Raw genomic sequence first — 25,522 nt, 5'->3', positions numbered from 1 at the left:
TTGTTATCATTGATGATGTTTTGTATGTGCAGGTCAAAGAGGTTAAACGTTTGGTTGTACCCATGTCTGTCCGTTCTATTGTGTTACACCTAGCACACACACTACCATGGGCAGGACATCTAGCATTTCAGAAAACATATGCACGCATCAGTACACGTTTCTTTTGGCCAACCATGTACACTGACATCCAGACATATTGCAACACATGCAGCACATGTCAGACTACCAGTGCAGTGCGCCACAGAGACAAAGCACCATTACAGCCACTTCCCATTGTTTCAACCCCCTTCCGCCGCATAGCTATGGATATAGTAGGGCCACTTGAAAGAAGTAGTGCCGGACATCGCTACATCCTAGTCGTTTGCGACTACGCCACTCGTTACCCCGAAGCTTTCCCACTCCGCACAGTGACCACATCAAAAGTTGTTCAAGCTCTAACTGAACTGTTTTCTAGGGTTGGAATCCCGGATGAGATCATCACAGACCAGGGAACAAACTTTATGTCACGGGTAATGACACAGTTTCACCAGCAGCTAGGCATCAAAGCTCTAAAAACAACACCTTACCACCCTCAGACTGATGGATTGGTGGAACGTTTCAATGGGACCTTAAAGAGTATGCTGAGGAAGTTTGTTTCAGACACAGGTAAAGACTGGAACAAGTGGTTACCATTCTTACTGTTTGCTTACAGAGAAGTGCCACAGGCATCCACCGGATTTGCACCATTTGAGCTGCTGTATGGCTGGCCAGTCCAGGGACCTTTGGACATCCTTAAAAAGGCGTGGACGAAATCTCCAACAGTGGCAGAGGACAGCAGCATTGTGAAGTTCATCTTGGAGATGAGAGACAAGCTGGATACCTACAGGGAGCAGGCGATGGAGAACCTAAAAGAGGCACAGACAAAACAGAAGAGATGGTATGATATGAAGAGCAGACTACGGCAGTTCCAACCTGGACAGAAGGTACTGTTATTACTACCTACATCAACAAACAAACTTTTAGCAAAATGGCAGGGGCCATACGAAATCACCAGGAAGATGGGTCCAGTGACGTATGAAATACTCCAACCTGAGAGAAAGAAGACTCGACAAATTTACCATGTGAACCTGCTAAAGGAGTGGAAAGAGAGAAAGGAACCAGAGAAGACCTTGATGGTGAGAGAAGTCAAGGAGGAGGATGAAGAACCTGCTGAAGAAATGGTTACTCCGAGAGAAGCTGCAGAACTGAAGCTGAATCATCTGGAGGAAAACAAGAAAAAGGAGTTACAAGAGCTACTAAGCAAGTACCCTTTGCTGTTCCAGGAGAGACCAGGCAGGACAGAGGTAACTCAACATACCATCCACTTAACAGACCCTACACCATCAAGGCAAAGACCATACCGTATACCAGAGAAACTGCTAAAGCCACTGAAGGAAGAAATCGAGACGATGAAACAACTTGGGGTGATAGAACCATCATCATCGGAGTGGAGCAGTCCTATTGTGATCGTACCGAAGAAAGATGGATCACTGAGGATCTGTGTGGACTTCAGGAAATTAAATTCACAGTCGAAGTTTGATGCTTACCCGATGCCTAGAATAGATGACTTACTGGAGAGAATAGGGCAGGCCCGCTTCATAACCACACTGGATTTGTGTAAAGATTATTGGCAGGTGCCCCTCCATCACTCATCTAAAGCCCTGACTGCCTTCAGAACACCTGTTGGACTATACCAGTTCACTGTACTTCCCTTTGGATTACATGGGGCACCTGCTACCTTCCAACGCCTGATGGACCAAGTTCTCCAGGGTTGTGAGGAATACGCAGCTGCTTACCTAGACGACGTAGTGATCTACAGTCACACGTGGGAGGATCATTTAAAGCACTTAAGACAGACCCTGGAGAAGATACAAGCAGCGGGCCTGTCCTTAAATGTGGTGAAATGTGAATGGGGACGAGGTGAGACTAATTATCTGGGCTATATACTGGGCAATGGTGGACTCAGGCCACAGGTAGATAAAGTCGAAGCGATCAAGAAGAGCCAACGACCAAGGACCAAGAAAGAGGTTCGATCCTTTCTAGGACTACTGGGCTGGTATCGTCGCTTCATCCCTGATTTCACAGCAATTGCCGCACCTTTGACTGATTTACTCCAGAAAGGTACAAAGAACCCAGTCATTTGGACTGAAGCCTGTGAGCAGGCCTGGACAGTATTGAGAGAGAGACTGTGTGCACAACCTGTGCTGAAGAGTCCGGATTTCTCTCAAAGATTCCTTGTACAAGTAGACGCATCGGAGAGAGGGATAGGTGCAGTACTGGCCCAAGGACCAGCTGGACGAGAGCGACCTGTGGTATTCCTGAGTAGGAAGCTGTTGCCCAGGGAAACGCGATACTCTACAGTGGAGAAGGAGTGTCTGGCGATAAAGTGGTCCCTAGAATCCCTGAAATACTACCTCCTGGGGCGGGAGTTTGACTTACAGACAGACCATCGGGCACTTACGTGGATCAACTCAATGAAAGACCACAATGCTCGAGTAACTCGGTGGTACCTATCTCTGCAGCCCTTTCAATTTAAGATCAGTCATTGCCCTGGGAGGAGTAATCTTGTAGCCGACTACCTGTCAAGGTTCCCAGACAGTGCGCGGCATGGAGAGGGGGAGGATACTGTGAAGTCGCCGGGCTTCTTCCCTTTATCTCTGGCGACCGCACTGGTTCACACACACCCACAGACCCTCACAGACACGCACATACATACGCACATACATATGTCTACTCACCTCTCCTTTTCCTCTCAGTATGCTGCTAGTGACAAAGGGCCCTGTCATCTCGCACGCATCCAGTCATCCATTCCATGTCTCCATTTTCCCGCAGGTTAACATTAAGCATACATTTACACACACCTTTGTGTTCGTGTCTTTGTGTTTTTGTTTCGTCATTTGTCCAGGAAAGTTGGTCTTCAGTGTTGTGCCGGCCAAACCGAGCGAGCGAATGGCGCCGGCTTATGACGTCACCGGCCGCGCCATGGCAGCACCAATCACAGAAGCGCCAACCGTACCAATTGTTTGTGTTTGTAGGGTACAGCCAGCGTTGTAGAGGAGCGATTTATATGTCTTTAAACCTCTGATTGTTGGTTGTTTTATGTATGTATGTATGTCAGATATTATTAGTAGCTGTGTGCTTTTATATTTAGGGATGCCACATTTAAATGTTTTATGTTGTGATGTAGACGTATACCTGAATTAACCTGTTTATGGTATGCTCCAAAAAGGGGGCGGAGTCTAGCCTTTAAAAGGAGACGGCAGACTCAGAAACGGGGTCAGTTTACCTGGCTAGCGAGCGTGTTGTGGCAGAACCGTAAGCAATCCCCTTTATCAATCTATTGTCTGTGTGACATAGATTTCTCTCATATATATTGTAGATATATTGTTTTGTGTTGTATATATCGTATTTAGTTTTTTTTGTTTTATTGAGTTGTTACTTTGTTTTTTTTTTTGTACATACCTTTTGGGAAATAGGTCACTGTACATTTATTTGCACTGGACTGTTTTGCGTTATCCTTGTAAATAAACCATCTTTTTTACACTTCTGGGATAAGGCCATCATTTTTGAGAACTCTTTATTTTTATTTTTATTTTATTTTTTGCTGGTGTTGGGCATCCCACACCTGGTAGTGAACCCATTCCGGGTCCATTACATAATTACTCACGGCGGCACGGGAACCATTCTGACACGCACCACTCTGTAGTGAGCACTATCACCGCTCGAAGCTCACAAGGTGCCACAGCAGGTGGCAGTAGTGAGTTTGTGGGTCGCGGGCCGTCGCACATTATCTATACCTTAATACAAATAAATGTTAAACGCGTCATAACAGTATTGTGTATGGATCTAATGGTTAAAATAGGAACAAACATCAGATAGAAACAAAAACCTAAACAAACACTTCTATGAACTTAACGTCATAAAAATACTTGTTTATTTACCTCGCGCTGCCGTCCGTGTACCGCCATGAACAGGAAATTCAGGGAATGGAGTTGAATCGATTCATCTTCAACAGACCGATCAGTGTGACATCAAAACATCACGAGAACAACAGACAGCTACGTGTACATTTGAATCCATCTCGCTGTATTTTATTTCTTCAGGTACACGACTACTGATTTGTTGATTCAAACGAGTTGTGAATCAAGGAGCCTCTAAAGATCCGGATCAAACTGCAGCAGCACGAGGAAGCTTTGCTCAGACTTTTGGGAAGTTTGGAATTGCTCCGTCTCGTCACCAGTGGTGTAAATTAACTAATTACAAATACTCAAATCACTGTAATTGAGTAGTTTTTCTCAGAAATTGTAATTTACGAAGTAGTTTTATAAATGTGTACTTTTACTTTTACTTGAGTACATTTTTAGTGCAGTATCTGTACTTTTACTCCACTACTTTCTTTCAACCTGCAGTCACTACTTTATTTTTTCTTGTTTATGGGAATTAGAAAAATCAGTCCTGTGATTCCTGTCCAATCAAATCACACGTAGAAGGTAAATTGCATCATAATGAACTACCTCAAGACATGTGCACTTTAGATTGCAGCAAACTGTTTGTCAGCATTAAAAGTGTCCAAGAAGATGTTAAAAATCTTTACACGCATTGTCCCAGAGACTGTTTAGATCAGGGATGCCCAAACACAGTCCTGGAGTGCCGATGTCCTGCAGAATTTAGCTCCAACTTGCCTCAACACACCTGCACGGATGTTTCTAGAAAGCCTAGTATGAGATTTAATAGCTAGTCCATGTGCTTCTAATTGGGATTGGAACTAAACTTTGCAGGACACCGGCCCTCCAGCACCAGGTTTGGGCACCCCTGGTTTAAATGCTTATCACTGACGTCTTGTGTCTGTGACCCAGCAGACACAAGACGTCAACATGCCGTCAGATTGAAATTGTACCCTAATGTTGTGGAGACTCAGCATTTTGTTTGGAAATGAAAATCAGGTTTACATCAGAACTCAACGTCAGCCCGATGTCAATGTCCAGCGTCCAACCTAAAATTAAACAAATATCAACGTCTAATGATGTTACAGCTCGACGTTGTGTCAACGTTACTACTATGACATCTATCAGACGTTGAATTTTGGCTGCCATAACTGATGAATAAATGTCAGTATTTGACATCAATAGGATGTTGATTTAAGATGTTGGCTCGACATTGGACTTTGGTCACTTTCTAACAACCTAAAATCAACCAAATATCAATGTCATTTGATGTCATTATTGAACATCAAAATAATATTGTCCTTAGACCCAGGCTAGACACTGAATTTTGGTCACCTGACATCAAAACCTAAATTTAACCTAATATTAACGTCTTATGACATTGTGTGCCTGCTGGGCAATAACTAAATGCACTACAAAATGTTACGTTTACACACACATCCACAAATTACATGTAAATGCATAAACTTTTAACAGCATAATACTCACTACTCATGAGTAGTTTTAAAAGGGCTTTTTACGCCTACTTTGAGTAATATTTACAACAGGCACTTTTACTCTACTCGCACTATATTTTTAGGCAAGTAATAGTACTTTTACTTAAGTAAGCTTTTTCAGTACTCTTTCCACCACTGCTCGTCGTCATGTAACATGTGAGTAAATCGTTGTTTGTGAATGTAGGCCACTGTTATGATTAGGAATTGTGCATTACCAAGATTATATACATTTTGATTCATTTGTTTTAGTGTAACATTAACGCAAGTTCATGCCCGAATCTAAACGGCCAACAGCAAATATTTACCAATGTTTACTGTCGTTTACTTAATTTTTTTGCACATCTTAGAGATGTCTCCAAAGTTCTTCTGGACTTAGTTTGTCCCCCTTTTTTTTATGTCATTCCAGACAGACTGGATGATCATTAGATCAGATCTCTCTGTGTGTATGATAGAGGTAAAGTTGCTTTGAAATTCGCACATTCGTTCATTTAGCAGTCTATATATTGTTTACCATGTTACTTTGAATATTCGATCAGAATTAGCATGCAAGTAAGACTTCTAAACTACATAACAGTATCTCATTCACTGTGACAATGCTGTTGTTTGATAGTCATTGGCTGCTAACATGATTTCCCTATTTAGAGTTTGCAAATAATAGTTTTGTAAAATTATATTATTAAGGGAAAAGTTTGAATGTGCGAATATAAAACCAACTTTAGCTCTATGTGTGTGTGGAGCACTGGCTGTTGTCAGACTCACTGTGCAGACAATTTTCTCCCTGTATACGTTAATTACAGCTAATGACAAAAATAATGTTTGGAAATGTAAATTGATAAATCAAACTGGCATGATACAGAAAAATATAATAACCGACTTTAATCTCACCCACCCCACCACCGCATTCTGAAATTACTAGTAACGTTAGCCTATATGGTACTACTTATTTTTTTTCACCATCTGTATACTAATATAAGTAGTGAATGTACGTGTCTGTTGGTGGGGCTGTGCCTGTATGGTAATGTGGGCTGGTGTGGCTACAGTGCCAGGGCTGAATTTTTGTCTCAGTCCACCCTTGGTTATATATGTCGAGAAATATATGATATTGTAAATATCTGTTTAAATCATAAAAATCAACAACACTTATAGTCTAACATATTGCCTCTAACTGTGTCATAAGGCCTACAGATAGATGTTTTAACTTGATTGGTTATAACATAATGAAATCTTGAAATGTGCACATGCGTACTCAGAGCAAAATCTCCAATGATAATAACTTGGCGTCAGACACAACAAGAGGATATTTCTTTGGTCAAGAGGACCAGAAGGGAAATTCAGCTCTCTCTCACTCATGGTCACGCACACACACACACACACCAACTCTTAGGGTGTCTTGCTGTCTAGCAGGCTTCTTATCAGGACAGTAAAATAAACAGCAGACTAATACAGAGAAAACTCCTCTAATAACAGAATCATTAAGAGAATTAAAACTCTTAGAAAAAATAAAATCAACAGCTTTGATGTCATCAACAGTTCACCTGAGAGCTCCTGATGACCTCCTGAATGGGCCTGAAAATCCTGAGGAAACAATTAACCTGGCACACAGGAAAAGCAATGACACACATATCGTTCTAGATATACTCTACACTGGGATGACACTAAGGTCGTCATATTATCTAAGCACTTAAACATCTTTCTTTGGGGCCCGTGATTAAGCAGAATGAAAAGAAACATGGATTTTGATACTGTTTTGTTTAGCAGAAAGACTCAAAGATATGTTATACATGTAGACAAATATATGATATTGTTAATCCACTCAAAACGCTGTTGAAACCCATTTGCGGATCGCAACTTACTGGTTGTAAACACGTTAAATGGAAGTTTTAAACATTCTACCGGAAGACACTGGCCACTATGGCGCACTTCATGCAGCAGCCTAGAAAAAGGTCCACAATTGTAACGAGTAGGGGTGTGAATTTACTCTGGTCTCACGATTTGGTTTGGTTATAATTATCATGCCATCATTTCGATATTTCGGTGGATTGACGTAGCTTTCAATATATCCATTTTTTTCTTCTCTCTAATTTATAATTTTTTTTAATATTGGATCTTATTTTAAATGTATGTGCATGTAAAGTATATCATTCGCACAAATCAATTATGGGCTTTTCTCTAAAAAAGTTGTTACTCAACCCAGTTTAGAGCATCATTATGGGCATTTTTCGTTATAACTAACGTTTTAGAACTGCCGACATGTTGATAATGAATATAGTCATTTATCCATTTCCCTTTAGAACAAAGAGCCAAAATTTGTTTTTTTATGGGCAAATGAAAAACAAAAATGGTCAATTTCTCGGTTGTTTTAAATTTCGTTTAAAAAAAAATAATAAAGACCCAGCCAGTATTCCATTATCCTAATTTGGTCTGAACAAGCAATTGTTAACAAACAGATCCTACAGTAGGTATAGGACCTCATCCCATGTTTGACAAGCTTAAAAATAGGACTACAGCAATTGTAGCCTTCGTAAGCTAAATCTGACAGCATTACCATAAACATTTGCCCTAGTGGAGGGGTGCCAAAACTAATTTCTAGAGATCTACTTTCCTGCCATGTATGGTTACAACCCATAATGAAACAACTGCCTTATATCAAAAGGAAAAACAGGATTATTTTTTTTGTTAAGGAAATACTAATTTGATATTAGCATATTTCTGAAAACAAGTTAATTGTTCTGCTTGTATAGAAAATTCTGCTATAAATTTACAAAGTTCCAATATTTGGACAGAAAAAATAAAAATCTAAGAAAGAAAAGCATTTTTTTGCAGTGCATTTGCCCTAGTACAGAGGTGCTCAACCCTGTACCTAGAGATCGACCTTTCTGGAGATTTCAGTTGCAACCCACATCAAAAACACTCCTGCCTGTAATCAAATGCTGTTCAGGTCATCATTAATTGGTTCAGATGTGTTTGAGGGTTGTAGCTTTATTAAGCAGGAAGGTAAATCTGCAAGAACAGGGCTTAGCATCCCTGCCTGAGTAAAAGTAATCTGTACCAACAGATTTAAAAATATATATTTAACAATTTATCAAAAACAACAAACCCACAAATTATTTTCATTAAGCATTTATTAAGTTAAATGTCAATGTAGGGGAGACGCTGGCAGAGAAATCATACAAAAATCAGCAAGATCAGCTCCTACGACCTGCAAGAGAAATTAACCCAAAGCTTGAGGCAAGCGAAACACTAGTAATGGAGCTTCTTTGCCTAGTATAATAACTTACGTGAGCAGCAGTATTTGACTCTCAGGTACTTGTATGTGCCATAACAGGGATCAGAGAATACACTGTTGGTGGCTGGTACATTGCAGCTCTGACGTCCATCACACCTACACAATGACAAATTCATGAAAACCATTGGAGTAAGAACAGGACTCAATTCATTCCAGCTGTAGCTACAATATGCTCAAACTGACCCATTAGAAACAAGAGATAAGTTAATGCACAACACAAACAAAGTCCTGTGAAATCCATACCTTGATGACACTATGGACAGAGAGCTGGATGAACGGCAGCTGGTTTCTCTGATTTGATGTGGTGGACGGTTCTTAATGCAGGTTTTTCTATCTGTACGCCCATAGTTTGCACCAAGGATCCTGATCTTACAACCTTACATGGGGGGGGGAAAAAAAAAAAAAAAAAAAAAAAAAAAGCCCATGTAACATTAAAAAATAAAAAAAAAAACAGTATTTGCAAAACACTTATTTAATGGATTGCGACTTCATCTTACCAGGACAGGACAGACGCAGGATAGAGCCCTCACATGCAGTTTCAGTTTCTGAGAAAGAAGGGTCGCACATTAGAGCATTAATGGAGCAAAGAAATAAATGTCAAGCATCACTAGGTTCAAATGAATTTAAGGTTTCTTAGAATATCAAACTCTTACTAGTGGACCTCCTACAGTAGTCATAGTCATGACCGTGATCATGATCATGTCCACCGTGACCATGTCCATGACCATGTCCACCACTCGCTGATATCAGCAGGCTTGAGTTCAGTAAAATGACTGAAAAACAAACACAGAAGAACTGATTAAGACACCTTTTTACTGCTAATCATATTCACATTATAATTAACAGAAAACTTAAACTACAGGGAAACTATTCCCTACACAACAGTGCAGCCAAAAATAAAATCACAGAACATCTACTTGTCAAACCCAAAAAGAAACTCACAGGTGATCACTAAACTGAGAGAGAACATGATTCTTCTGTTGTCTGCAACTGTGCATGTCGTATTTACTGATTCATATTTATAGGCCGCTGGTGTGAGTGGTAATGAGCGAATCCTGTACTTCACACCGGTCTGCATTCCCACAGAGGACAACAGGAGGAGTTTTTTTTTTTTTTTTTTTTAATTTAAACAGTTGTGAGAAACACCTACCTGATATGGTTATTAGTCCAACAGTACCATGGTCAAATACTCCTGAATGGTTACTACCAAAACCCATTGTTGATACATCACTGGTAAAAAGAAGAGATAAGAGTGCAGAGGGCAATTTTAATATTCAAATGGTGCAAACATATATTAAAGACAAATATTTTAAACGTGTAAATATATACAGATGCATCTAAAGATAGTGGAAATAGAGTGGGGGTAGCAAACACAGTAATGGATTTTAGAATTAAAGTTATTAAAAGAATATCAGATAATCTTTCAGTGTACAACTGGAGAAATGCTGGCAATACTACTGGCACTTCAATGGGTTGAGGAAAACAGACCGTTAGGAGCACTGGTATGTTCAAATTCCTCACTGATGACATTACAGAGTGGACATTCTGAAAGCAGAAAGGATATTTTGATCGATATATTGCAAACACTATATCGCATTCAGATGATGGGATTAGAAGTTAAGTTCTGTTGGGTTCCAGCTCATAGTGGAATAACAGGGAATGAGTTGGCAGACGAGAGCGCTAAAGAAGCTACAAGAAAATCAATTATAGACATGGAAATAAAATATAATAAAAATGAGATGAAGGTTTTGATCAAGCGATTTTTAAAAAATAGGTGGCAAAAACAATGGGAGGAAGTAAAATATGTGAGGTGGTTGTTTAATATACAAAGAAATGTGGATAAAGGAAGAATAACAAGTAGAAGTAAGAGGCGAGAGAGTATAATATCAAGAATTAGATTTGGACATACAGGACTCAACAGTACACTGTACAAAATGAATCAGCATCAGACTGGAAATTGTGATTATTGTGGGCAAGAAGAAACCGTGGAGCATGTTATTATGAAGTGTCCAAAGTACAATAGGAAAGGAAAGTGTTTATTTTAAATTTAAAAATAATCAATAAGAATTTTAATTTGGTTAAAATGCTAAAAAAAACAAGTCAGATAAGGACTGTATAGAATTTTTTATACTTTAAAAAAAATGTCTAGATAAAAGAATATAGATATAAGTGATGTAGTTTTTTTGTTATTTCTTTTTTTTTTTTACTTTTCTTAAGAAGGATAGAAAGTGTGATCATGGCCCACACTCCTAACCAGCAGGTGGCGGTAATGCACTCAAAGTTGTATGCCAATTGCCAATAAAACTCATAAGAAGTAGAAGAAGCTTCATCTCTACAACTTCTGTGCATGCCTGCTGGGACGGATTAGCCAATGGGCCTTGTGGGCACAGTCCCAGGGGCCCGTGTGCACTTGGGGCCCCTGCGTGGGTTGGGGGATGTGATATAAAGTCAAAAGTGCCTTGTGAGTAGGCCACTTAATAATGTTCAGTCTATTTCATATGTGTTACAGCATCTAAATAGTGATTATATTCTAAAAAAAGTTATTTTCCCCCTGGTGTTAAATGTTAGCAACATCTTAATAGAATTGATTTATATCTACAATGTTATCTGCAATCTTCCGAAGTCATTTGCCGCAACTAGCCCTACTTCACCCGTATTCTCCGACTTCATGGCTCTGCGTGAAGAACATTTAATAGATGGAGAGAAATGCAAGAGAAAGAGGAGAGGAGGCATCTTTTTGAGGCATGTTCCATGCATACCTTCTTTAAACAGACCCATGATCAGAATGAGGGTATACTATAGAAGAAGACGTTATGGTAACATTAGATGAGTAAGCTAGCATTAACCAGGCGGAGGAGAGTAACGGCAGCGCAGCGCGCACAGGAGTCATCATGTCAGAGAGACAGACAGACAAAGGAGAGAGGGAGAAAGAGAGAGAGAAAAACAGAGAGACCGGAGAGGAGAAGTGGTATAGTGTGTGTGATTTCGGATACTTTTAGGTTTATAATTAAGTATAATCAAGAGGACAGTAAAAAAAAAATAAAAAATACAGGGAAAATACAGGGAATACAGGAGGAGAGAGGCACTAAATCATTAATAGGTGTGCTTATTATGAAAGACTCAGATTCATTGAACTGGATTGAAGAGGCATTGTGTGTTATATGCCATGCCAATAATATACTTTATACGACCAGACATATAATTATTCTGCTTTTTATTCAACAAATGAGCCAACTTTTATCCAAGGAAGACTCAATGGTTAGTTGTGATCTGATTCTAAGGAATTTATGACCCAGAGGAATGTACCCACAGCACAGCACGACTGAATTGAACAGGACTTGTTTAAGCTCCTTGCTTAAGACTGATGTTTTAATGTAAACTTAACTCTCTCTTTATGTGTAATCATTTGTTTTGCAACGTTTCCCTTGCTCCTGTATCAATATTTTGTTTTTAATATCTCTGCATAAAATGTTTAACTCTAGCGAAGCTAAACGACCTCTTAAACTGTTCATATTTATTTTTGTCGTAAAGCTTACTTGCTGTGCTAATTGATCGTTGACATTTTATGTTAATACGAATGCAACATGTTAACATTTTAAGAGACGTGAACATTTCTGCCTCAATTTGCATAAAATTTGCCTATGCAAATTCCTCTGCCTTGGACAAGGAGCCATAAACCCATGATTCAAGGAAGTTAGTTTCTAATTGGTCAACTTTCCATAGAGGGTGGATCCGAACCTGCCCTATAAAGCTTGGGACCAAAGCCACACCTTGCTCTCTGCTCTGAAACTCTCTTTGAACCGCAACTTTCTTTTAACCGCAACTCTCTTGAACCCGGCTCTCTGCTCTGAAACCCTCTTCTAAACCGCAACTCTCTGCTCTGAAACCTCTTCAAACTCTCTGCAACTGAATTACCCATTCGGGTGCTGACACAGACTGCCAGGCTGTTACCTGATTCGCAAGTGACCACACACATACAGGAGAACTGTTAACTGCAAATTCAGCAGGTTTGTTCATTTCTGGTGCAATGGCGCCCTCTAGTAGACAAACTAGGGGTGACATGCAGGGGTTCACAGAAATGTGTTCTTTTGGGAACGAATTCATTTGATTCATTTGTTTTGAGGTGTATTTTGTGTGTTTTGTGTTTGGGAACACATGGGCCGAAGCCTTTATTTGAGTGAGGGGAACAAAGTTTGAACGGTGTGGTGACACTGCTTGAACACTTTTCCTCACAACAGACCCCTTGAACCTGGGTCGAGAACACACAACGTCCACTGAACACATGGGGTGGACGACCTCCTTCTGAGCTATTCTCCGTCTTTTGGACAGAAGCTCTGGGGCAGGAAAGTAGTCTGTAGGGCTTGTGGCCCGTGAACACAGACTCGGCGCCCCCATTGGCTGAACATCAGGCCGGCCGCTTGCGTTTAGAATCCGAGGGGGTTGGGGCAGGGGGTTTTCCCGCGGCAGCGAGCGTTGTTCTTCCCCAAGGTTTTGCAAAAGGATGGTTGCCCTGTCGTGGAGGGGTTCTTGTGCGAGGTTTATCCTTGCCCTGATGGAAATTCCGCCCTGTGGCAGGGGGAATAGGGGCGCGCGCTGGGGGCACCTGGCGTGGAGCCGCTTGCCTAGGAAGACATAATTTGAAGGCTTCATCCTCTTTCTTTTTGTCGTCGCAGCGTTGTTGCATTAATGCAACAGCGGGGCCAAAGAGAGCCTGCCCGGGCTCTACTGGAGCGCCCGCAATCCGCCTCTTTTCACTGTCAGGGAGGCCCGACGGATTCAACCAGAGCGCGCGCTCTCCTACCACCGAAAGCGCCATGGAACGCCCGCAGGCTTGGACGGCCTGATGTGCGTTACGGAGGACGAGGTCGTTAACTGTGAGAATCTCCTTCCACAGTGATGGGGAAGGGGTTCCCTTGTCCAGTTGCTGTCCCAAGTCATCCAACAGCTCCGTCTGGTAAGCGGAGAGGAACAAGGAGACATTAAGAGCCCTCACAGTTACGGCTGAGGACCTATAGGCGGCCTGGTGAACAGAGGCAGAAAAGCAGTCCATTTTGTTTGGCAGGACCGGTTTCGGGGGGGCAGGTAGCCCTCCCTGAACGGGGCTGAGGTGTCGAGCGATTGATGACTCGATAACGGGTGGGTCACCCATGCCGATCGATGCCCTATCCTTAACCTCCAGACCCGCGAGACCTTGTTTAATGCTGAGCGGGTCGCCCCAATAGTGTTTCATGTGCTTCGCACAAGCTGGGAGGACGGGAAAAAGTTGTTTTCTTGGGCCTGGTGGAGGCCCCAGCAACTTTACATCATAAATGTCTCTCTCCTGGTCGGTGGCACTCCGTGGAGCTGGCCATTCGATGTTGAGGCGAGCGGCCGCTCGCTCACACACATCTAGGAGGATGGACTGGCGTACGGTCGCGGGAGTGTGAATCTGGGGAGCGCCAGAAGGCGGGATGGCCTCCTCGTCCTCTGAAACACCCAGAAGACCCGCGTCGTCATCGTCGTCAGAACCGGCCGGTTCATCAGCGAACGGCGGAACACCCATGAAGATGTCCTCTTCGGGGAACGCAGGATTGGGCTGGTCAGCCCAGTCGAGACACATAGCGCCTCAGGAGTCCCCCGGCTGCGAGCTGTCGTCACCATGTCCCCCATCCGAATCGGAAAATTCTACACATTGAGTCGCTGCGACTTTCATATGACGCCGCAGAAGCTTTTTTGGTAATTTAAGACAATGGCTGCAATTCTCCGGGGTTTCCAACGCCTCCTGAGCGTGCTTGAGGCCCAAGCAGACAACACAGAAGGGGTGGGGGTCCTTTGCACAAAAAGCGTGCCACACGTGGCCGGGCAGGCCCGTGATGAGTGCTCGGGAGAAGCGGCAGATTTAGAAAGTGACATATCAGAGGCGGGCAGCCGTGGACAGGGACAGGTGTAAGAGGAGCATGGGCAAACCACAACTAACCTGGTCGGATAACAGACTGTCACGTCTGGTGGAGGCTGATCGAAAGATATGTCCTCCTGAAGACACATAAATGAGTGGTAGTAATCCAACCGGGCTGTAGAGTTGCAGAGTCAGCGAGAAGCGAATGTTAACTGAGGAATAGCAGTGCGTGCAGAATGATTTATGCGCACAGGTAAAGGGGCGGTTCTTTACCTGCCATTGGGCACGCGCTTCTGTCTGTCAAGCCAGACTTGGTGCAATTGGATGCTTCTGCAGAGGTCAGGCACGGATGCCTTCCCATAGGTGGATCTCGAACACGAGATGATGAAAGAGAACTCTGAATTAAAGTCATGAATGTGAGGCGTTCTTACAATTAGAAATACAGTGTGAATTTGACGATTAAAATTAGAGACAGATTTAATTCAGAGCTGAAAAACAAAGAAATCAATTCAAATAAACAACAGAATTTCAGAATGGTAAGCACTAGAAAAGGCTTACATGCATTTAACCTTTGACCATGCTGTTAGTTTTGTCACTGCGCTAATAGATGGACTTCTACAGCATTGTCAGCGGGCAGTATTCTATTGTCTTTATTTGGATTAAAACATGCAAATTTTAGCAGACAGATCTGACATCAGTTGCAGAAGCACATCCTCAGGTGTTTGACACGAGTTCAAAGTTAACCCATCATTAGTCCTAAATAAAGTAATGGATGACATAATATGGTTGGATGTACTGTTATGACACTTTTCACATTTCAGAGCAGTGAATGGTAGGGTACAACACATATTTTTTTTTACAATCTTCTTTGCTTAAATAAAATAAAAACTTCACGATGGTGTTATCTCAACATTTAGAAAAAGAAAAACTGTTAGTGTGTAATTGATAACAGCAGCAAGAAGAGAGAATAACATCTAATTTACTGTCCTGCCCATAGACACTGTTTGAAACAGCTCACCAAGGTTATTGTAGTTAAAGGAAACTAAAGAAAAAACGAAAACTAAAATGTAAAATAATTGTCGTTAACTGAAATAAAAATAAAAACGAGTTTTTTCAAAAACTAGAACTAACTGAAACTGTATTTTGTACATACCAAACTAACTGAAACTAACTAAATTGATAGCAAAAACCTCCTTCGTTTTCGTATTTGTTAATATATTTAATACATAATCTTACTGTAAGCCTTTTAGAAGTAAATATAATCCGCGCTGCAGGTGTTTGTGTTTGGCCCTTTCGCACCTCCGAGTCTCCTGCCGCCATTGGCCAGATCGAGCCGGCTCTCCTCCAGTCATCCTCGCTGTTGCTCCCGTATATATGAAATAAATACAAACTTTAATCTCTTTCATTTAATTTCTGTATACGGTCCATAAAGATATTTGTTAAGTTCTAAAAAATACTCTATTCGTTCATTTATTTTTTTTCGCATAAGTCCCTTATTTATCAGGGGTTGCCGCAGTGGAATGAACTGCCAACTATTCCAGCATGTTTTATGCAGCAGATGCCTTTCCAGCCACAACCCAATATTGGAAATCACCCATACACACTCATTCACACACACTCATACACTACAGCCAATTTAGCTTATTCAATACACTATTCACTCAGCCTATATTTCAATAATAAACATTAAAAAACAAACTGCCTGCTAATGCATGGGTAAATCTTCAAAGGGAACAGTGTTAAATTTTAACCTCTTTCACCTCATCCAGCTTGCTGTTTCTAAACAATGAAAACATAATATAAGTCAAATTTGTTTCATTTTGATATTATGATTAACAGACACCAAACAGCCTCGTGTAGCTGCATATTTATATGAGCATCATGTTTACTCTGCATATTTATAACAAAACAGGGCTTAAATATAACTGTCTCCTTTCATTTTCTTTGAAAAGAATGAACTTTACCCTGTCTCTTTTGCAGAATACCAATAATGGCCATTATAACAGTATAACGTACATTAAATTTAAACGATAAAGGTAAGCAATCAGTCAATGTGCAGAATCAGTGTATGTGGTTACATAAATTTATATATTAGCTTATCTTTGCACTCAGCCAAAACAGTTAACTGAGAACAAGTGATTCAAAAGACATAAGAATTGTTAGATAGAGACAACAAGATGAATTCAATATCACGTTTAACAACTATAGTGAGATGAGATCATCCAGCAGATGAACTGTCTGACAGGCACTATACTCGCACCTGGGGTTTATGCTCACGCGCTGAACTACTGGCTGCAGCTCTTGGCAGAGTGTGTGTGGTCACGTGATTTGCGCTTTTAGCCGTGTACTAGAATGAATGGAGAACTTTTCAGAACCGCTAAATGAAACACCGGTGTATTTCCGGCGATTTCTCTGCGCCTCCCTAGCGTTTCTTCTCTCTGACTCTCGACTATTTTGACAAATACACACAGACGACGCACGCTCACTCAAAGTCGAAAATAGGAGTTTGTGATTGGGCCAGCAAAATGTCAATACCGAAAAGAGCCAATGGGCTGCAGAGTGTCACATGGGCCGGCCCGGTCTGTCTGTCCGGGAAAAAAAGCATCTACTTTCAGAGAGTCGCAGAGATCACAGCAGCGTCAATTAATAGGGCAGAAAAAAAACGATAGTCTGCTAAGCCTTTTATGGGTCGATCAGATCATAAGACGATGATCAGCCCGGCCCAAAAAGTACGTCGGCCCACCGGGAAAGTGCCCAGTCTGCCTGATGGCCAGTGCGTCCCTGCACTCATTCACCAACTACTTACTTTATAACAAGCCTAATACCCCCTCTGACTTTAAATAATCCAATATATACTCTCATTCTGTTATTAAAACAGCAATGTTGCATTGAGAAGCGGTGAACCGTTAATACTGCGCATGCGTGATTCATTAAACCAAACAAAAACAGCTGTGTGACTGAACTGAACCACTGAACTGAACTGGAACAACTGTAGCGCAGGTAAACCGAGGGCTTAAATGAGAGGATCTGATGAAAAACGTAAGTTTATTTCATTACAGACAATCGTAATGGAATTTAAATAAGTGAATCATGATTCAGTTGGGTTGCAAAACTTTACTGTAAGACTTTTGAGATCATTTTAACTGACTGAAATTACTATTGCTGACTTCATAATATTGAATCCTAACATCCGTGTTAAAAATCTGAACTTCCTATCACCAGGCCCGGATAAATAATTTAAAGGCCCCTGGGCACAATGTCTTGAAGGCCCCCTATAGCCGCACCCCATAGTTGAATTAAAAAGTACGATTAATATAATATTTGTTAAATAAAATGAATTTATAATGTATTGCCCACATTTTTTAAATAATTGATATACAGTACATATATTTCTAGTCTACAGAGATTTAACTTATTTTTAAAGAATTTAAAGCACGCTTTGAAAAAAAATACTAATACAACTAGGAAAAATTAATGGATTTTAATATAGCCTACTTGTTCAAGTTCACTGAAGCAGTACTAAAATTTATATTTAAGGGTATTTTTAATGTATAACTTCTACAAACTTATAATGCACATGATTTGGATATAACACCTCTCCAATCCAGTTCTAGGAATCTGAGTCCTCCATAATACACACACTTATCAATGATTCCCACTTGTCTTTCTGGTGATGAAAATTAGGCAAATCTAAGTGTGGACGAGCCCCTGGGTCTGTGCCCATAATGCCCATAGGTTAAAACTATTATAACCTTGCAGCTCGCATATGCAATCAGATGCAAGCATTATCTATACGTAAATACAAATAAATGTTCCTTTTTAAAAAATCATATAAAAAAAAGGATTTTAGATGCTGATGATCGTTAAATGCGTCATAACAGTATTGTGTAAAGGATCTAATGGTTAAAAATAGGAACAAACATCAGATAGAAACAAAAACCTAAACAAACACTTCTATGAACTTAACGTCATAAAAATACTTGTTTATTTACCTCGCGCTGCCGTCCGTGTACCGCTGTGAACAGGAAATTCAGGGAATGGAGTTGAATCGATTCATCTTCAACAGACCGATCAGTGTGACATCAAAACATCACGAGAACAACAGACAGCTACGTGTACATTTGAATCCATCTCGCGGTATTTTATTTCTTCAGGTACACGACTACTAATTTGTTATTCCAAACGAGTTGTGAATCAAGGAGCCTCTAAAGATCCGGATCAAACTGCAGCAGCACGAGGAAGATTTGCTCAGACTTTTGGGAAGTTTGGAATTGCTCCGTCTCGTCACCAGTGGTGTAAATTAACTAATTACAAATACTCAAATCACTGTAATTGAGTAGTTTTTCTCAGAAATTGTAATTTACGAAGTAGTTTTATAAATGTGTACTTTTACTTTTACTTGAGTACATTTTTAGTGCAGTATCTGTACTTTTACTCCACTACTTTCTTTCAACCTGCAGTCACTACTTTATTTTTTCTTGTCTATGGGAATTAGAAAAATCAGTCCTGTGATTCCTGTCCAATCAAATCACACGTAGAAGGTAAATTGCATCATAATGAACTACCTCAAGACATGTGCACATTACATTGCAGCAAACTGTTTGTCAGCATTAAAAGTGTCCAAGAAGATGTTAAAAATCTTTACACGCATTGTCCCAGAGACTGTTTAGATCAGGGATGCCCAAACACAGTCCTGGAGTGCCGATGTCCTGCAGAATTTAGCTCCAACTTGCCTCAACACACCTGCACGGATGTTTCTAGAAAGCCTAGTATGAGATTGAATAGCTAGTCCATGTGCTTCTGATTGGGATTGGAACTAAACTTTGCAGGACACCGGCCCTCCAGCACCAGGTTTGGGCACCCCTGGTTTAAATGCTTATCACTGACGTCTTGTGTCTGTGACCCAGCAGACACAAGACGTCAACATGCCGTCAGATTGAAATTGTACCCTAATGTTGTGGAGACTTAGCATTTTGTTTGGAAATGAAAATCAGGTTTACATCAGAACTCAACGTCAGCCCGATGTCAATGTCCAGCGTCCAACCTAAAATTAAACAAATATCAACGTCTAATGATGTTACAGCTCGACGTTGTGTCGACGTTACTACTATGACATCTATCAGACGTTGAATTTTGGCTGCCATAACTGATGAATAAATGTCAGTATTTGACATCAATAGGATGTTGATTTAAGATGTTGGCTCGACATTGGACTTTGGTCACTTTCTAACAACCTAAAATCAACCAAATATCAATGTCATTTGATGTCATTATTGAACATCAAAATAATATTGTCCTTAGACCCAGGCTAGACACTGAATTTTGGTCACCTGACATCAAAACCTAAATTTAACCTAATATTAACGTCTTATGACATTGTGTGCCTGCTGGGCAATAACTAAATGCACTACAAAATGTTACGTTTACACACACATCCACAAATTACATGTAAATGCATCAACTTTTAACAGCATAATACTCACTACTCATGAGTAGTTTTAAAAGGGCTTTTTACGCCTACTTTGAGTAATATTTACAACAGGCACTTTTACTCTACTCGCACTATATTTTTAGGCAAGTAATAGTACTTTTACTTAAGTAAGCTTTTTCAGTACTCTTTCCACCACTGCTCGTCGTCATGTAACATGTGAGTAAATCGTTGTTTGTGAATGTAGGCCACTGTTATGATTAGGAATTGTGCATTACCAAGATTATATACATTTTGATTCATTTGTTTTAGTGTAACATTAACGCAAGTTCATGCCCGAATCTAAACGGCCAACAGCAAATATTTACCAATGTTTACTGTCGTTTACTTAATTTTTTTGCACATCTTAGAGATGTCTCCAAAGTTCTTCTGGACTTAGTTTGTCCCCCTTTTTTTTTATGTCATTCCAGACAGACTGGATGATCATTAGATCAGATCTCTCTGTGTGTATGATAGAGGTAAAGTTGCTTTGAAATTCGCACATTCGTTCATTTAGCAGTCTATATATTGTTTACCATGTTACTTTGAATATTCGATCAGAATTAGCATGCAAGTAAGACTTCTAAACTACATAACAGTATCTCATTCACTGTGACAATGCTGTTGTTTGATAGTCATTGGCTGCTAACATGATTTCCCTATTTAGAGTTTGCAAATAATAGTTTTGTAAAATTATATTATTAAGGGAAAAGTTTGAATGTGCAAATATAAAACCAACTTTAGCTCTATGTGTGTGTGGAGCACTGGCTGTTGTCAGACTCACTGTGCAGACAATTTTCTCCCTGTATACGTTAATTACAGCTAATGACAAAAATAATGTTTGGAAATGTAAATTGATAAATCAAACTGGCATGATACAGAAAAATATAATAACCAACTTTAATCTCACCCACCCCACCACCGCATTCTGAAATTACTAGTAACGTTAGCCTATATGGTACTACTTATTTTTTTTCACCATCTGTATACTAATATAAGTAGTGAATGTACGTGTCTGTTGGTGGGGCTGTGCCTGTATGGTAATGTGGGCTGGTGTGGCTACAGTGCCAGGGCTGAATTTTTGTCTCAGTCCACCCTTGGTTATATATGTCGAGAAATATATGATATTGTAAATATCTTTTTAAATCATAAAAATCAACAACACTTATAGTCTAACATATTGCCTCTAACTGTGTCATAAGGCCTACAGATAGATGTTTTAACTTGATTGGTTATAACATAATGAAATCTTGAAATGTGCACATGCGTACTCAGAGCAAAATCTCCAATGATAATAACTTGGCGTCAGACACAACACGAGGATATTTCTTTGGTCAAGAGGACCAGAAGGGAAATTCAGCTCTCTCTCACTCATGGTCACGCACACACACACACACCAACTCTTAGGGTGTCTTGCTGTCTAGCAGGCTTCTTATCAGGACAGTAAAATAAACAGCAGACTAATACAGAGAAAACTCCTCTAATAACAGAATCATTAAGAGAATTAAAACTCTTAGAAAAAATAAAATCAACAGCTTTGATGTCATCAACAGTTCACCTGAGAGCTCCTGATGACCTCCTGAATGGGCCTGAAAATCCTGAGGAAACAATTAACCTGGCACACAGGAAAAGCAATGACACACATATCGTTCTAGATATACTCTACACTGGGATGACACTAAGGTCGTCATATTATCTAAGCACTTAAACATCTTTCTTTGGGGCCCGTGATTAAGCAGAATGAAAAGAAACATGGATTTTGATACTGTTTTGTTTAGCAGAAAGACTCAAAGATATGTTATACATGTAGACAAATATATGATATTGTTAATCCACTCAAAACGCTGTTGAAACCCATTTGCGGATCGCAACTTACTGGTTGTAAACACGTTAAAATGGAAGTTTTAAACATTCTACCGGAAGACACTGGCCACTATGGCGCACTTCATGCAGCAGCCTAGAAAAAGGTCCACAATTGTAACGAGTAGGGGTGTGAATTTACTCTGGTCTCACGATTTGGTTTGGTTATAATTATCATGCCATCATTTCGATATTTCGGTGGATTGACGTAGCTTTCAATATATCCATTTTTTTCTTCTCTCTAATTTATAATTTTTTTTAATATTGGATCTTATTTTAAATGTATGTGCATGTAAAGTATATCATTCGCACAAATCAATTATGGGCTTTTCTCTAAAAAAGTTGTTACTCAACCCAGTTTAGAGCATCATTATGGGCATTTTTCGTTATAACTAACGTTTTAGAACTGCCGACATGTTGATAATGAATATAGTCATTTATCCATTTCCCTTTAGAACAAAGAGCCAAAATTTGTTTTTTTTATGGGCAAATGAAAAACAAAAATGGTCAATTTCTCGGTTGTTTTAAATTTCGTTTAAAAAAAAATAATAAAGACCCAGCCAGTATTCCATTATCCTAATTTGGTCTGAACAAGCAATTGTTAACAAACAGATCCTACAGTAGGTATAGGACCTCATCCCATGTTTGACAAGCTTAAAAATAGGACTACAGCAATTGTAGCCTTCGTAAGCTAAATCTGACGGCATTACCATAAACATTTGCCCTAGTGGAGGGGTGCCAAAACTAATTTCTAGAGATCTACTTTCCTGCCATGTATGGTTACAACCCAATAATGAAACAACTGCCTTATATCAAAAGGAAAAACAGGATTATTTTTTTTGTTAAGGAAATACTAATTTGATATTAGCATATTTCTGAAAACAAGTTAATTGTTCTGCTTGTATAGAAAATTCTGCTATAAATTTACAAAGTTCCAATATTTGGACAGAAAAAATAAAAATCTAAGAAAGAAAAGCTTTTTTTTGCAGTGCATTTGCCCTAGTACAGAGGTGCTCAACCCTATACCTAGAGATCGACCTTTCTGGAGATTTCAGTTGCAACCCACATCAAAAACACTCCTGCCTGTAATCAAATGCTGTTCAGGTCATCATTAATTGGTTCAGATGTGTTTGAGGGTTGTAGCTTTATTAAGCAGGAAGGTAAATCTGCAAGAACAGGGCTTAGCATCCCTGCCTGAGTAAAAGTAATCTGTACTAACAGATTTAAAAATATATATTTAACAATTTATCAAACAACAAACCCACAAATTATTTTCATTAAGCATTTATTAAGTTAAATGTCAATGTAGGGGAGACGCTGGCAGAGAAATCATACAAAAATCAGCAAGATCAGCTCCTACGACCTGCAAGAGAAATTAACCCAAAGCTTGAGGCAAGCGAAACACTAGTAATGGAGCTTCTTTGCCTAGTATAATAACTTACGTGAGCAGCAGTATTTGACTCTCAGGTACTTGTATGTGCCATAACAGGGATCAGAGAATACACTGTTGGTGGCTGGTACATTGCAGCTCTGACGTCCATCACACCTACACAATGACAAATTCATGAAAACCATTGGAGTAAGAACAGGACTCAATTCATTCCAGCTGTAGCTACAATATGCTCAAACTGACCCATTAGAAACCAGAGATAAGTTAATGCACAACACAAAGTCCTGTGAAATCCATACCTTGATGACACTATGGACAGAGAGCTGGATGAACGGCAGCTGGTTTCTCTGATTTGATGTGGTGGACGGTTCTTAATGCAGGTTTTTCTATCTGTACGCCCATAGTTTGCACCAAGGATCCTGATCTTACAACCTTACATGGGGGGGAAAAAAAAAAAAAAAAAAAAAAAAAAGCCCATGTAACATTAAAAAATAAAAAAACAGTATTTGCAAAACACTTATTTAATGGATTGCGACTTCATCTTACCAGGACAGGACAGACGCAGGATAGAGCCCTCACATGCAGTTTCAGTTTCTGAGAAAGAAGGGTCGCACATTAGAGCATTAATGGAGCAAAGAAATAAATGTCAAGCATCACTAGGTTCAAATGAATTTAAGGTTTCTTAGAATATCAAACTCTTACTAGTGGACCTCCTACAGTAGTCATAGTCATGACCGTGATCATGATCATGTCCACCGTGACCATGTCCATGACCATGTCCACCACTCGCTGATATCAGCAGGCTTGAGTTCAGTAAAATGACTGAAAAACAAACACAGAAGAACTGATTAAGACACCTTTTTACTGCTAATCATATTCACATTATAATTAACAGAAAACTTAGACTACAGGGAAACTATTCCCTACACAACAGTGCAGCCAAAAATAAAATCACAGAACATCTACTTGTCAAACCCAAAAAGAAACTCACAGGTGATCACTAAACTGAGAGAGAACATGATTCTTCTGTTGTCTGCAACTGTGCATGTCGTATTTACTGATTCATATTTATAGGCCGCTGGTGTGAGTGGTAATGAGCGACACCTGTACTTCACACCGGTCTGCATTCCCACAGAGGACAACAGGAGGAGTTTTTTTTTTTTTTTTTTTTTTTTTTAATTTAAACAGTTGTGAGAAACACCTACCCAATATGGTTATTAGTCCAACAGTACCATGGTCAAATACTCCTGAATGGTTACTACCAAAACCCATTGTTGATACATCACTGGTAAAAAGAAGAGATAAGAGTGCAGAGGGCAATTTTAATATTCAAATGGTGCAAACATATATTAAAGACAAATATTTTAAACGTGTAAATATATACAGATGCATCTAAAGATAGTGGAAATAGAGTGGGGGTAGCATACACAGTAATAGATTTTAGAATTAAAGTTATTAAAAGAATATCAGATAATCTTTCAGTGTACAACTGGAGAAATGCTGGCAATACTAATGGCACTTCAATGGGTTGAGGAAAACAGACCGTTAGGAGCACTGGTATGTTCAAATTCCTCACTGATGACATTACAGAGTGGACATTCTGAAAGCAGAAAGGATATTTTGATCGAGATATTGCAAACACTATATCGCATTCAGATGATGGGATTAGAAGTTAAGTTCTGTTGGGTTCCAGCTCATAGTGGAATAACAGGGAATGAGTTGGCAGACGAGAGCGCTAAAGAAGCTACAAGAAAATCAATTATAGACATGGAAATAAAATATAATAAAAATGAGATGAAGGTTTTGATCAAGCGATTTTTAAAAAATAGGTGGCAAAAACAATGGGAGGAAGTAAAATATGTGAGGTGGTTGTTTAATATACAAAGAAATGTGGATAAAGGAAGAATAACAAGTAGAAGTAAGAGGCGAGAGAGTATAATATCAAGAATTAGATTTGGACATACAGGACTCAACAGTACACTGTACAAAATGAATCAGCATCAGACTGGAAATTGTGATTATTGTGGGCAAGAAGAAACCGTGGAGCATGTTATTATGAAGTGTCCAAAGTACAATAGGAAAGGAAAGTGTTTATTTTAAATTTAAAAATAATCAATAAGAATTTTGAATTGGTTAAAATGCTAAAAAAAAAACAAGTCAGATAAGGACTGTATAGAATTTTTTAT

The 25,522-nt window shown here is 39.7% G+C and overlaps 4 protein-coding genes and 1 long non-coding RNA gene across 5 annotated transcripts in view; 1 reads left to right on the top strand and 4 right to left on the bottom strand.

Annotated features, from left to right (window-relative positions):
- fam20cl (family with sequence similarity 20 member C, like) overlaps window positions 1–25,522 on the top strand; it is a 588,191-nt gene that overhangs the window by 239,824 nt on the left and 322,845 nt on the right. The gene's annotated exons all lie outside the window — the stretch shown is intronic.
- si:ch211-226h8.14 overlaps window positions 1–25,522 on the bottom strand; it is a 79,543-nt gene that overhangs the window by 37,411 nt on the left and 16,610 nt on the right. The window lies entirely within an intron of this gene.
- Window positions 8,563–9,738, bottom strand: si:ch211-226h8.6. Its single transcript, NM_001105134.2, is given in 6 exon segments — window positions 8,563–8,657; window positions 8,737–8,840; window positions 8,988–9,120; window positions 9,242–9,289; window positions 9,398–9,517; window positions 9,687–9,738. Coding segments are annotated over 6 exon segments (447 nt in total). The 5' UTR covers window positions 9,715–9,738; the 3' UTR covers window positions 8,563–8,643.
- Window positions 23,215–24,379, bottom strand: LOC147838517 (L-rhamnose-binding lectin ELEL-1-like). Its single transcript, XM_087304479.1, has 6 exons — window positions 24,328–24,379; window positions 24,039–24,158; window positions 23,883–23,930; window positions 23,636–23,768; window positions 23,389–23,492; window positions 23,215–23,309 (listed from the first exon to the last, which is right to left on the bottom strand). The coding sequence occupies exons 1-6, from the start codon at window positions 24,353–24,355 to the stop codon at window positions 23,296–23,298; spliced, it is 447 nt and encodes a 148-aa protein (XP_087160605.1). The 5' UTR covers window positions 24,356–24,379; the 3' UTR covers window positions 23,215–23,295.
- On the bottom strand, window positions 24,488–24,939 carry LOC147838516 (uncharacterized). Its single transcript, XR_015522190.1, has 2 exons — window positions 24,880–24,939; window positions 24,488–24,621 (listed from the first exon to the last, which is right to left on the bottom strand). It is a non-coding gene; the product is annotated as an uncharacterized LOC147838516 (long non-coding RNA).

The sequence above is a fragment of the Danio rerio genome, chromosome 22 (genome assembly GCF_052040795.2).
Source record: "Danio rerio strain M-AB ecotype USA chromosome 22, GRCz13ab, whole genome shotgun sequence".
Lineage (NCBI taxonomy): Eukaryota > Metazoa > Chordata > Actinopteri > Cypriniformes > Danionidae > Danio > Danio rerio.
Note: the sequence above shows the minus strand (reverse complement) of the source record. Positions and strands in the feature narration are given on the sequence as shown.